This window comes from Heteronotia binoei, chromosome 8 (assembly GCF_032191835.1).
Source record: "Heteronotia binoei isolate CCM8104 ecotype False Entrance Well chromosome 8, APGP_CSIRO_Hbin_v1, whole genome shotgun sequence".
Taxonomy (NCBI): domain Eukaryota; kingdom Metazoa; phylum Chordata; class Lepidosauria; order Squamata; family Gekkonidae; genus Heteronotia; species Heteronotia binoei.
Genome location: NC_083230.1, coordinates 4327252 through 4341748, shown reverse-complemented (window position 1 = coordinate 4341748; position 14497 = coordinate 4327252). Strand labels below are relative to the sequence as shown.

The 14497-nt window shown below is 43.0% G+C and overlaps 1 protein-coding gene across 15 annotated transcripts in view; it reads right to left on the bottom strand.

The window, feature by feature from the left end:
• Nucleotides 1-14497, bottom strand: part of MAGI2 (membrane associated guanylate kinase, WW and PDZ domain containing 2) — a 972748-nt gene that overhangs the window by 179002 nt on the left and 779249 nt on the right. For all 15 annotated transcript variants that reach the window (XM_060244677.1, XM_060244666.1, XM_060244681.1 and 12 more), the window contains one exon: nt 9565-9656. In XM_060244677.1, coding sequence (XP_060100660.1) covers nt 9565-9656 — 92 coding nt within the window. The remainder of the gene's footprint in view (nt 1-9564; nt 9657-14497) is intronic.

Sequence of the window (14497 nt, the reverse complement as noted above, 5' to 3'; positions counted from 1 at the left end):
AAGAACTCTTTAGCTTGGAGAAACGTCGACTGCGGGGTGACATGATAGAGGTTTACAAGATAATGCATGGGATGGAGAAAGTAGAGAAAAAAGTACTTTTCTCCCTTTCTCACAATACAAGAACTCGTGGGCATTCGATGAAATTGCTGAGCAGAAAGGTTAAAACGGATAAAAGGAAGTACTTCTTCACCCAAAGGGTGATTAACATGTGGAATTCACTGCCACAGGAGGTGGTGGCGGCCACAAGTATAGCCACCTTCAAGAGGGGTTTAGATAAAAATATGGAGCACAGGTCCATCAGTGGCTATTAACCACAGTGTATGTGTGTATATAAAAATTTTTGCCACTGTGTGACACAGAGTGTTGGACTTGATGGGCCGTTGGCCTGATCCAACATGGCTTCTCTTATGTTCTTATGAACAAGAAGGAATATAGAAATTAACTGGATGCTTTGTTACCAAAAATCAATAAAATATCTGGGCATAAATATAACAGGGCAAAATAAAAAATTATACAAAGATAACTATTAAAAAGTATGGACAAGTATTATAGAAGACTTGCAAAGATGGGACAAACTGAAAATGTTATGGCTTGGTAGAATCTCTTCCATCAAAATGAATATCTTACCAAAACTGACCTTTTTGTTTCAAATGCTACTAATTGATATAGATGAAAAGGTGCTAAAAATTGGCAGAAAACTATAAACAACTTCACATGGAATGGAAAAAAGTCAAGAGTGAGGTTTAAAATAATGCCAGATGAGAAAAAGAGAGTATGTTTGACAGTACTAAATATTAGGATATATTGTCAAGCAGCAGCACTAGTTTGGATATCAGAATGGATTATAAACCCAGATGAGAGGACTAAAATTGGAAATAGCTGATACTAAGGAAGGAATTCACAATTATTTATAGACTGAGAAGTCATTAAAAGCTATTCAAAAGTAAGACGGTAGCCTTACAGTGAGAGATGGGATTACTGAGAATATGGTTTCAATGTAACAACAGAATAAGCCCACCTACTTTGCCACTGACATCTCCAATCAATGTCTGTTTTGATGCAAGTACCAGGGGGAAAATGACTACTTAACCTATGATTATATGATAAGACATGGAAGAATAAAGTCTGGGTAAGATATACAAAATGAAGGAAAGAATATTCAATGGCTGACATATCATTAAATGACATCTAAATTCAAGTAAGTAATAGTAAAAAAAGGAGGCCATCTAAGACAGAAATTGGCTTATGAGCAATTGATTACAGGTGATCTAAAACATCTATTAGGAATATATATAAAATGTTATTGCAATATGAAAGAGAAGGACTGTATGATCAAATGGATGAAGAACTTAGGAGAGAATGTCTCCATGAGCCAGTGGGAAAACTTATGGACAAAAGAAATCAAGTTTACTGAATCTCAAGCACTAAGAGAGAATTGGTATAAAATGTTCTTCAGATGGTACATCACACACAAAGAAATTGCAAAAGCAAACAAGAGCCACAATGCCAGATTTCAGAAATGCAAGAGTACAGATCCAACCTTCTGTTATATGTGGTCTTGTAAAAAGCTAAAAAATATTGGATAAAGATCCATGAAGAAATACAAAAGATATTAAAAGTCAACTTCCCGATGAATAAAAAAAACATTAAACATAGTGCCATCTAATGTATCAAAAATTCATAGCAAACTATTTAAATATATGGTGATGGTGGCAAGAGAGGTAAAATGGAAAGCTGAAATAAGCCCAGAAATAATTGACTGAAAAAATAAACTAATTGATTATGAAAAATGGAATGTATTTTTTGCATATATTGATCAAAATTAGACTGGAAAGCTTCAAAGACTAAAAAAAGAATAAAATATTTATGTCCAAAGAATTAAGAGACAGAATTGAGTAGCATATGTTCAAAATGTTTATGCTTACAATGACTTAATGCTATACCATAGACCTTTATTGGCATTAATACAAGAATACAGTATACTTTAAAACCAACAGTGACACTATAGATATAATAAAACCTTTAAAAACCAGCAAAAGTTAAATGACATAAAATAGCAGTGGGCTATGCATGAGTAAAAGCCTCTCTGATTTGGATCGCAACCTGCAAAAAGCAAGCAACGTGAGTAGTGACAAAGTTGTGTTTCCCGTGGAGCTTCAAAGACTAAAAAAATAATAAAATATTAACGTCCAAAGAATTAAGAGACAGAATTGAGTAGCATATGTTCAAAATGTTTATGCTTACAATGACTTAATGTCAGAAACATCAGAAATGTCAGACATGTTAGGAATATAAATGTAGACCAGAACAAAATCAAAAGTATATAAGTAATTTGCATTTAACAATGTAAGATCTGTTTAGTGATTTTATAGATAGAAAAATGCTATTAGTTACAATTTATTAGATAATATTGATGGCTTCTCTCACTTACTGATTTTTATGCTCTTGTCAGTCAAAATATGATTGTTTATATATACATGAACAACTGGTATTTCTATCTTATCCTGCTTTTTTCTATGTCTGTCTCTAAGTATGTTTACATAAAATAAATAAATAAATATTCAGGAAAACCTAGATGTAATGTCACGTCTCTCCAGGAAATGCTGGAAACTCTATTTCACCATAGAGTTTCTTGTGATTTCTAGAGAGGCATGGCATCACTTCTGGGCTTCTCTTGAAACTATATCACACAGTTGCTGGAGGCTGCCTCCATGTCCGTCTGTCCCCCCCCCCCCCGTCTCTCACTGATTGCCATGACAGACCCGGAGATCCTACAAGAGCCAGTCATTGTGTTGCCAGAGATGCAGGGATGCATTGTTATTTGCCCAAAAACTCTATAGAAGAAGCCACTTTCATCGTAGTTTTTGCCCAAATACTAGAGTATCCCTCACAGTGCTGGTGATGTGATGATGACACTTCCAGTATGCACCAGAAGTGATGTTGCTGAATTGCTGGAGCATTGCTGTGATGCCAGACTAGGCCTTCCCCACTACTGGCAAGTCCCCATACCAGCCAGCAGATTCGTAGCAGGGAGTGGGGTCCAGGGCAGGGACTACCCCACCCCAGGGCTATCTTAACACATGGGCCTGATGGGCACTTGCCCGTGGGCCCCACAAGCATAGGGGCCTCATACTAATCTGTGTATGATGCAGTACTAATAACCAGGTATTGATAGTTTGTGAATATATGAATGGATAAGCTTTTTATTTGTTTTTCAAGCCTCATGTATTGTTCAAATGTTTATCATGTTGATTAGTTGTTGCTGCACAGCATGTTTTTAATGTTTCAATACCGACTTTGTTGGAAGTGCCAACAAAATAAATATATATTGAATTTTGTTGACCATTTACATTTTTATTCCTGTGAGTAGTTGTCATAGGGGCCCAGTACACTGCTTTGCCCAGGGTCCATAATACTGTTAAGAAGGCCCTGTGTTGGATTTCTTATATATATGATGTTTCTATATGACTGAAGGGCCCGGATTTTTCTAATAAAAAAGGACAGTTGGCCGAGGATGAACTTATCTGGGAAAATACTAATTAATGGCTGGCCGGATATGTGTGGAGTCAATATCATGGTATGTGACTGCATAGTTGCACAGAAATGCAGTAAAAGAGTTGGTTCCCAGAATATCTGGATCTGGGAAAATCAAGTCTATTAATCTCATTGCGGAAGAGGACTTTGATAATGCCCTCCAATGCGTCCAGCATGAAGAAATATTGTTAAACAGCCTGACTCCTATAGAATAATATTATGGATGTTTGTCTATACCCTGTTGGGAAGAGATGAGATTGAGATTGATAGGAGGCCGAAGTGATCTCCTATAGAGGGGTTTCTATAACAATTATCCCAATACCGTAGTGAAATGGAGAAAGGATGGGGTGAGAGAGAGATTGACAAATGGGGAAGCCTGTCAGGAATTCAGGCATGGACACAGAGAAGAGATTTTTATTAAATGGATTTGTTAGACTTTCCTAATAGGCTAGGGAACTATAGTGAATCTAATGGTTAGAAAATCATGCAGGGCAAGTATATGGCTATATAGAAACTTTGTGGGCTTTATATAGCTCTCTGCATATGCACACACACACACATATATATATTTATGTGTGTGTGTGTGTGTGTGTATATATATATATATATATATATATATATATATATATATATATATATATATATATGCGCACATATGGACAATATTTCTGGTCTCATATGTGTTAATGTGATTGTATGCTTTATTATGATATATGTGTATTATGTGTATTATTATTATGATATATGTGTATTAAGGTATTGATTAGAATGGGTGAGATAGGGTTCCCAGGCTTTCGTGGGAAGTTGTTGGTCCCAGATGGGGATTTTTCCCTTTAGGGTTCAGTGGCCTATCTAGTACTAATTAGCAGAAGTATTTGGCAACAATAGGTGGTTTTTTTATGTAACGGGGTTTTTTGGGCCTTTCCAGCCAAAAGATGACGGAGTTTGGCTTTCTGGTTTTTGATTGGACAGAAGGGAGGGGTGGACATTGTGGAGAAAGGTATACCTTAGGAGGAGATCAAAGGGGTTGGTCAGTTAGCTAATTAACAGTGAGATTAAGGGAAGCCTCCTGGGAAGCAAGACCCCTCCATATTCTTCTGCATAGACCACCACCTGAAGCCATAGGAGAGGTGAGGATGGAATGCTCTTTGCTATCTATACAATGGCTTTGCTTTTATTAAATGTAATAGGTTAAGGAACCTGAGCATAGGAAAGACTATAGCCATGTAACTAAGAAACTATGTAATCATGTAACCTTGGGATTTGTCCCTGGCCTTGTCAGAATGCTGCAGTAATTAAGATTTAAATAAATTTTCAATATCTGTCAGAACCTGGAGTCTGGTGTCTTTTCCTAGGAGGCCGAGCTGAGGAAGAACTGCTGCCAGGAAGAGACCCTTGCCCTGTGAGGAAGAGTGAGTAAGCCCAGATCTGACTGACAGTTTAGGGACAGTATAGATATACGCGTTAGGGCATTTGTTTATTTTCCCTTTACCCTTTTACTGTTTATGCACCTTGTTTGTTATATTGCACTGACTTTTAAATAAACTTTTTTTCTCCTGTTGTTCACTCTGCCTGGCCCTCATGCCTATTATTTGTCCTAAGCTACAGGAGGCCTGAAGGGCTTGGGAGGGAACTCTGGGCCTTCTCAAGGGGAACCCTTAATCCAGAGCGGTGGCAGCAATTGGTAATACCCCCTGAGTTGTGACATGTGGCTTCAGCGGTGGGGTGGACTAGTTTTGGACCATGGTGAGACAGAGTTCCATTTGGCCTTGATAGATTTTTGTTTTGCTGCTGGGTTAAGGAAGCCACATTTTCTGAAGGTGCTGGCAAGACCAAGTAAGGTCTAGTAAAGATTGCTGAAAGGGTGTTTTATTTTCTAGCTCTCGGGTCAACTGGATAGTGTGGCTAGATAGTTAGTGTATGTTCCTCCAGTCTGGGAAAGAGAAGCCAGAGGACACGCCTGTTCCTAGAATGAAGACTCAAACAGGGGCTGTTGGTCTGATGTCTGAGGAGAAAACACTAGACAAAGCTATGGCATCCCTGAGTGAAGAGGCCTTGCATCTCCAACTGCAGATTAAGCAGGAAGACCTTGAGAAGACCAGGCTCAAGGTAGAGTTAAAGGAGAAAGAGCTGCAAAAGCAAGAGAATGCAGCCAGAATAGAGCTGCAAAAGCAAGAGAGCACAGCCAAGATAGAACTAGAGAAAATGAAGCTGGCTCATGAGCTTGAACTGGCAAAAATTGAAAAAGATGCTCCAGATCCTCCAGATGCTGCTGTGCAAGGGGATAGACAGAAGGAAGGGGAGGACACTCTGCCTGGTCCTCATGCCTACTATTTGGCCTAAGTTACAGGAGGCCTGAAGAGCTTGGGAGGGAACTCTGGGCCTTCTCAAGGGGAACCCTTAACCCAGAGTGGTGTCAGCAGTTGGTAATTCTCCCTGAGTCATGACAGGGCTGGAGCCATCCCACAAGCCGCATGTTTGATGCTCCTGAAGTAGTGGATCCCTTCCAACTCTTGGACTGTTGTTGAGAATGGCAATCATGTACTTAGCTTTTAAAATTTACTTATTTCACTTAAACCCAACCTTTCTCCAATAGGCACTCAAAGCAGTTCACATCACTCTCTTATCCATTGTATCTTCACAAAAACCCTGGGAGGTAGATTAGGTTGAGTGTGTGTGACTGCCCCAAAGCCCCCCAACAACTGACCATGGCATACTGCAGTTTTGAACGTGGATCTCCCAGATCCTAGTCCAACATTCTAAACATGACACCATACTGGCTCTCAATATAGTCCCCCCCCCCCCCAAGTAATATCTTGGACAACTCAGCTTTACTTAATATCATGCTGTTATGTATTTTCTCTCACCCCATCAGCAACCAATGATGTGAGGCATGAAAATGTACAATGCTGTGATTTTAGAACAGAAGCAAACTGTCCTGGATATTACAGAAGGAAAGGGTGGGACTTAAATGGATACTTGCTATTTTGGGATGGCATTCATGTTTCATGTAACGTAATTCTAACGAATGATCATGATTTCTTCCCTCCACAGTCAGATGTACAAGCTTCAAATTCAGAGACTGCCCACGCATCTCACCATGGAAGGAGGGGAAAGAAGGAGCTGTGTGGGGTCTGTAGAACAAAGAAATGCAACAAAACAAAACCAGAAAGCACAAAACAGTTTTGCTTCATATTCTCTCTGGGATAAGTAACATCTGAAGCCTTATTCTAAGTGTCCTTGTTCTATTGGGTCCTTGAAGGATTATGCATGGTGATTATGCAATTGTAAATATATTAATAACACGTCCTTCTAGCTGTGGCATACCAGAAGCCACATGTCCTTAAATTTTACACTTATTCTGCAGAATTTGAAATGATAAGCATAATAATTCTATTTTGATGCCATGTTCTTTCAGTGTATGACTAATTAACATAATTACGTTGTACATTTCAGAATGCAATGCAAACCATATTATGATATTATGCTGACTGCTTTGCACAAATGAACAATATCAACAATAGTTTCACATCACAAAGTTGCTATATTTAGCAGGCAAGTATTGTTTCATGTTGCATACCAAAACAGCCATAATTTATTTCACCAAGTTTGAATGTGATTTTTTTTGCCATTGCAGAAATACATTTATCTTCCACCATAGGCAATCATGTCCAGAAAGAGTAACTTGCTAGGAATACAAGGACACAATTGCTAGGAAAAAATTAAGCTCTGTAAAAAGTTAGACACTTAGAACACAATCCTAAGGGGGGGGGAGGTGAAAAGTGTTTTGGGAGCAAATGATCCACTACGTTGGCGTAAGTAGCATTTGTGCCCATGTAAGTCCAGATCCGCCGCAGTGAAGAAAACTTATGTTGGCGTGGGGTTGCCGGAGCGCCGCCCCACCTGAGAGCAGCGGCACCTGAGGGCTGCGCCCAAGTGTTGGTGGAAGTGTGGCAGAGTGAGGCACTCTGGCGCAGGAGGGGGTGGAATCGAGGGCGCAGCCAGGCTTAGGGAGTTCCCTAAGGAGTTTGGGCCATGACACGCCCCCCCCCCCTGAGAGGCATAAAGTTACATCTGCAAAACAGCAGCGTATCCTATAGGCACTCATTGAAGCAAAAAATGAAGGGTGCTCCCGCCACAAACCCCTTAGGGAGCGGTGTAATTGCCTCACCAATCTCCTCGAGCCCTGGGCTGATGAGCCCCCTCCCCCAACAGCCAATCGCAGTCCCCCCTCCTAGAAATACTTCTGCTGTGGCCTTGCACCACTCAGTTGTTAGGGACAGGTGTGTGCGGCAAGGGGCTCTGCCGGGGAGCTCCCTGCCACGTGTACTTAGAGAGAGGGACAGGCACATTGGTAATGGGCTCTTCACTGAGCAATTGCTTTGACAGTATCTTTGACTTGTGAGGGGGAGGACGAGGTCTCTCCCCTGGGGCTAACTGCTCTTGTTTCCAGGTCTCCATAGGTTTCCAGCCCCGGAGGCTCAGCATGTGAAAACTGTTGTCCATGGCTGGGTAAGTGCAACTGTGCACCTCCACTGTCCTCCCCCTTCCCTTGCTCCAGACTGGGTGGTGTGCGAGCATCTCTGGCACTTGAACCAGGCAGTGGGCTCAGGCAGGGGGCTTTTGCTGGCTCCATTCCCCTGTGCTGCTGCCTGCTCCCTTCCCTTGGTCTGTCCTCTGTCGTGGTCCCACCCCTGGCAGGGCAGGTGGGGGTGTCTGGCAGCTGCTGCAATTCGGGGAGGTGGGTCAGAGACTGTCTCTTTAAGAGAGTGCCTGGCTAAAATGCAGCCTGCTCCTCCAGCTGCTGTCCCTGCAGATGCTCCTGATCTCTGTTTCTGTTTTGCAGGTGGGAATCCAACACAGAGGCTTCCATGTGTGGCACTCCACCTGCCCCCCCCACTCCCTCAGCTGTTCCTGCCCACTGCTCTGAATGGAGCCCCACCCCCAGCAAGATTGTCCAATGTGCACCGGGAAAACCGTTGCACCCTGTTCCAGAAAAATAAAGTCTGAGCTATGCCCTCCATTGTCTCTCCTGCTTGGCATCTGCTGCATGTTCCCTGGGCGCTTCCCCCCCCCCCGCCACCCTGTCAGTGGACTATCTGAGGGAATGCCTGGGAGGGTGGACACACTTGGTTTTTGGGGTGGGTGGGGAGAGGGATATGAGCCGCCATGCTGTCCCCACATGGCTGGACAGGGAAGGAGGGGTTGCCGCCCCTCAGCCTGGCTGGGCTGATGGCCTACCTGACCCCACAGGGCTGTTGTGCGCATGGCACAAGGGGGGGGGCTGATGAAGTGGATGCATGCACTGGGCTCGTGCTCTGGGTTCTGTAGCCCCCGAGGAAGGTGTTCCGTGCACATAGCAGGGGACGTCAGGGTGACATGGGGTTTCTGGGTGGGGGTGGGGTTTCTGCTGGACTTGGTGGTCTGCTCACTTCCAGACACACATTCCAGCCCCTGCACTTCGTGCTTCCTGTGTGTCTCCACATGCCTCGACTCTTCTGCCTGCCATTGGCGGATTCTCTGATAGCAGGAGGGTGTGAGAGGATTGATGGCCTCAGGCACAGGCTTTCCACCCCCTCTCCCGGTCACATGCAACAGGCTGGCCAATCCCATGGTCCTGCGTGACCCTGACCCTCCCTCACCCCCACCACAGCAGCAGGCCAATGGCGTGGGCATGGGTGGAATTACCATGGCAACGGCTTCTCTCACACTCATCTGCCTGCACTCCCCCTCCCCGCCTGGCATAACATCTCCCCTTTGGGAGCCGACTGTGGCAGCCTACGCTAGTTCTACACTCAAGCGCAGCTACACGGCAGTTCTCAGGATTGGGCTGTTAGAGACTTAATCCAGACTGAGGCACAATGATAGTTTTGAGATAGAGAGGCTGATATCTTGGAAGACCTGTCTTTTTCAATGTCTGAACACAAAAAAGTACCATTCCAATGTGATCTTGATATGAAGTTATACTTTTCCTGACAGTTCAAAAGAGACTGTAGTTATGAAATGAAAAGTCATGAAGAAACAACTCACGGGCTGTCCAGGTTCATCACCTCCAAGTATTCTGAAGCCAAATCCAGATTCCATTCTCCGAAGATAAACATCCAAATCCTTATAGTCTGGACCTGGTATAAAGTAAGATGTTGTTGAGTTGTAATATGTTTGAAGTTTTTTCTCCGAGAACAAACATAGGTTCTTTCTGTGTAGTTCATTGACAGAGCAGTCCTAAGCAGTTACACTTTTTTAAACCTATTGACTTCAATGGATTTAAGTATCTCAGAATTACCTACAAGAACACATAGAGTCATACTCAGACAATTTTTTCACTCAATGTCACCTAATTCCCCTTGTTACTCTGACACCCATCACACCATGAGGGTGCCATGATACCCAATATGGACTTATTGACAGCCAAATTGCAATGGTGGGAAAGTTGGTTGGACAGGGCTTTTTTTGGAGGATTGTGGTGGAATAGAGTTCTGGAACATCTTTGTGGAAAAAACCTCAAAAAAGGTTTAGAAGTTCATGAAGGGCACCTGTGTGTTTCTCTTTCTTTGCCCTCTTGAGAGTTCTAGCACCTCTTTTTTCCAGAAAAAAATCCCTGGATTCAACCCATAGACTTTTCTTGCTGCCACTTTCCATCATAAAGAACAGCTTTTGTTCTATAAGATAAAGATACTTGGTGGCACATGAAGCCATTTACAAATATTTGATCTTGATAGAATAAAATACAAATAAAAGCATAATGAATTTCCTGTTCTCACTGCCAACTCCTCAGCCTTGAGAAAAGGTCTATATAACCTTGCCTGCTAACTGAATTGAATACATGGAATAAACTTCGTAACATATAAACCGATTTACTCCAGCAAATCTGAACTAGAAAGCCAATACATTAACATCTCACTTTGGTATGACTTCTGTTAATAATGAACATGATCACTATCCCCATAGTCCAGGGGTGCTCTTGGAACTGATCCCGCTGCTGGATAAGCTGATGGCAGTTGTGGCCAAGAGTGCCTTTTACCAGCTTTGATTGATTAGCTGGCTGCAGCTTTTCTTGGTAAGAAAGGTATGGCCACTGTGGTACATGCCTTGGTTACACCTAGCTAAGACTACGGCAAAGCACTCTATATAGGCTGCTCTTGAACAGCATTTGAAAACTTCATTTGGTATAGAACGCTGCAGCCAGGATATTGACTGGAGTGGGTCATAGGGACCATATCACTCTGGTCTATGGTCGTCAGAACTGGGTTAGAAAGTTCCTGGAGATATGGGGGGTGGAATCTGGTGATGGTGGGGTTTGAGGAAGGGCAGGATTTCCACAAAGCCATAGGATCCTCCTTCCAAAGCAGCTGTTTTCTCCAGGCGTTGATCTCTTTCAGGAGATCTTCAGCCACTATCTGGAAGTTAGAGAACCACTGAAATATCAGGAGTGCAAATAAGCCTCCATGTCAATACACAAAAGCGTTTTAAATCTTATGTATGTGTAAACTATTTACTGTGACACCAAAATATTTAACAAGTATATCATATCACATTTCAAACATCATATATAATAATGTATACTTTAATTTTTACCCATCTTGGTGGCCCATACTTAAAAATGACAGGTGAAGGCCAACTTTAGATGTGAGGGCAGCCAATTCACATGTCTAAACCTGGGTCTGAACTTAGTACAAAGGAAGAGGGGGCAAGAGAGAGGTCTGATTTTAACTATCAAAGGGCTGTGAGGCTGGAGGGTGATGACTTATATGTAAGAACACATTAAGCTGCCATACTGAATCAGACCCTCGGTCCATCAAGGTCAGTATTGTCTACTCAGACTGGCAGTGGATCTTCCGGGTCTCAGGCAAAAGTCTTTCACATCACCTACTACCAGATCCTTTTAACTGGAGATTGAATCTGAGATCTTCTGCATGTCAGGCAGATGGTCTACCACTGATTTACAGCCCCTCCCAGAACTTTTGAATGGGCTGAATCCTTTCAAAACTCATGAAAACTAATTTGAAGATGCACTAGGAGGCGTTCAAAGGAATATTAACATTATTCCAGTTAACCAACATATCTTTTGATTCAGAATATAACTAGAACTACCAAGCTTCTTACAGCCCTGTACCTAATTCACAGTGTAATCCCCCTAAATTTATTGACCTCAGCGGATTGAAAAGGGCACAACTGTGTTTAAGACTGCAGTGCCAGTGTCTAACTAGATTCTGGCTCTTCCAGAGGCCATCAGTCTGTGTTGTATCCTTCGCTGTAATGCAATGCTCCCCAATACTTTAAAAAAAAAAAAAATCTTGAAAGGAGTCTAGAAGCCCTCCCTTTTGTTGTGTACGCTACTTTTATGGAAAACTATTCCACCATACAAGCCTTACCAGCAATTTGGAACAATATTGTGCTGACACAGATTTGCTACCCCAGTGAGAACTCAGTCCTAGCTATGCCCCAGTTTAAGAACAATCATAACGAGGAGAATCCCCTGCCTCAGTTGCTAAAGTCAGTGAAAGGATTTTAACATCTACTTTAACCCCAGAACAAAACCAGACGAAGGCATAAAAACTGCCTCTGCTAATAGAGACATACTCTTGAAAAGGCCAGAAAACAGACACTTTTCCCCGTACAACTAACTTGTGTCATTTCAAAGAGAGGACCCAGACCCCTAGCTAGGAAATTTTCAACAGAGGGGTCCTGGGGAAAGTGGTGGGGGTCTAAAAATGACACCACAGAAATGATGTCACAAAAAATAAAAATGTCTTGGCTGGCTTCACCCACTTCTAGACCTCCCCCTTTCCCTGTTCAAATTGGCTCTTCCCTTCTGGCCTTGCAGGAGGGAGGGGGGAGCCCGGCCAGGCTAGTGCAGGAGATGGAGGGAAAGAGAAGCTTTAGCACTGACTCTAGTGAGGAGGGAAGAGCATCAGTGGGGGCAAGGGAGCCAGCCATTGGCCCACAGGGCTGAACTTGGGCTTGCCTGAGGAGGCATGTGGAGTCTGGTTTGACATCTCTTCTCAGTGCCAGATGGCCAGGTACTGTTGCTGGCCCATGAGGGTTGCTGCTGCTGCCCTCACCCCAATGAAGTTCCTGCATTGTGAAGGGGGTTGGACCTGATGGCCCTGGACGTCCCTTCCAACTCTATGAATGTATATTGTACAGGACAATGAGAGCTTCCTCCCAGACATGCTCCATACCCTGTGCAGTGGAGGAGGGGGCGGGCATTGGGCTGTTGAGGTGAGGGAGGGGCTTGGGGCCATGGTCAGCAGGTGGGCAAGTCATCCTGCTGCCCCTCAGCTACTGCCACCTGCCTGTATGCCTTTTGCTTCCACCCCCAGAGAAGAGAAGCTTTAGCACCGCCTCCAGTGAGGAGGGCAAGAGTTTCAGTGGGAGGCAGGGCAGGCAGCAGAGGCAAGCAAGCCAGCCTTTGGCCCACAGGGCTGTACTTGGGTTTGGCTGAGGAGGAGAGAGTCTCCCTTCCTCCCCCCATGGGAAGTTGGGGGACCTTGGCAGGAAGTTGAGGGACTGAGACCCTAGGGGTCCCACCACAGCTATAGTCCTGGGAAGACCACTTCTCACTCTGGAAGTTTTCACATCCTCTGGTGATTTTCCTCACATATATTCCCACTCAGTTTTGGCTTTGATAACAGAAGTAGGTCTAGCTGGGGGGGAAGGGATGTGCATTTGGGGGCAAGCACTGTGGACATTAGAAGGCTTTAGTGCCCCTTATCTGCACACAGAGTTAACAGAAGATTGCTGCCACACAACTTCTATGTGATTGTGGCCAATGCAACTTTAAACAGAGAAAACTGATACCTTCCTGTTTTGGTAGGTCTCAAAGATAACTTGGATGCATTCAACATGCTTGGAAGTGTGAACAGTTTTTATAAATGCTAACCATTTCATACAAAGTAGGGCTGTTGGCTAATGTGTGCAATGTTGCAGTGAGGCCTCCACATTTTCAACCAAGTAGACTTCTAAGAAGAAAAGCTGAGAGCCACTTATGAAGCTACTGCAGATAGTTCTTCAAGATTTTCCTTGAGATTCACAGATGTGTAATCTCCAGTTAACACCCTGACAGACGAATTACTCATTCACCAGCATTTGTAGCAGAGATAATATCGCACATCAGATGACTGGCAGAAAATTACATTTCTGAGAGCTCCTTGATATTGAAAAAACCAAAACCCAACAGAACAATCAGAGAAAACTGCCCCTTCTTGGAAGAAAAGTCTCTGGTGTGCTAGTTTTCTCCTCATAGGTAGTTTTTATCTAATGTGAAGAATACTATGTTTATAAAGCTGAAGTTGAAAGTGATTCAGTCCTGAAACAACCGTAATTTGGAATATTGCCAAATGTGTTGATCAACCCAGTGTTGGAACAATATGTTCATAATACTGATCTTCCACATATACCTTAACCCTACCTATCTGCAACTATGTCACAATTTTCTAAATTGATTCTTCTTGGCTTCCTGCATATGATATTACAGCCCACAATTGTAAAATGTGAAAAATGTCATTCTTTGAAAACCCTGATCCTTTGGAACCAGCAAAGGAACCACTACAGCATTTTTCTGAAGAAGTGAGAGCAGGGACTCACAAAAGCTCATAGCCTACCACAAATTTTGTTAGTCTTGAAGATGCTACAGGACTCTTACTCTTTTTTACCACTACAGGATTGTTGTTAGCGTATCTTTGCTTTCCCCACTTGATAATTAATTATTCTTGTATGCCAGCACTGCAGAGTAACAGGGGCTGATAAAGAACAAGAACAGACACAAAGAGAACTCACACAGATTTTTCAGGATATATTTCAGTAAAGGAATCCAGTCTTTTGAATCACCATATAGATCAAGATGGGTAGCTGTGTTCGTCTTTCTGTAGTAGCAGAAAAGAACAAGAGTCCCGTAGTACCTTAAAGATTAACAAAATTTGTGGCAAGGTATCAGCTTTGAGGAATCATTCATGAAAGTTCA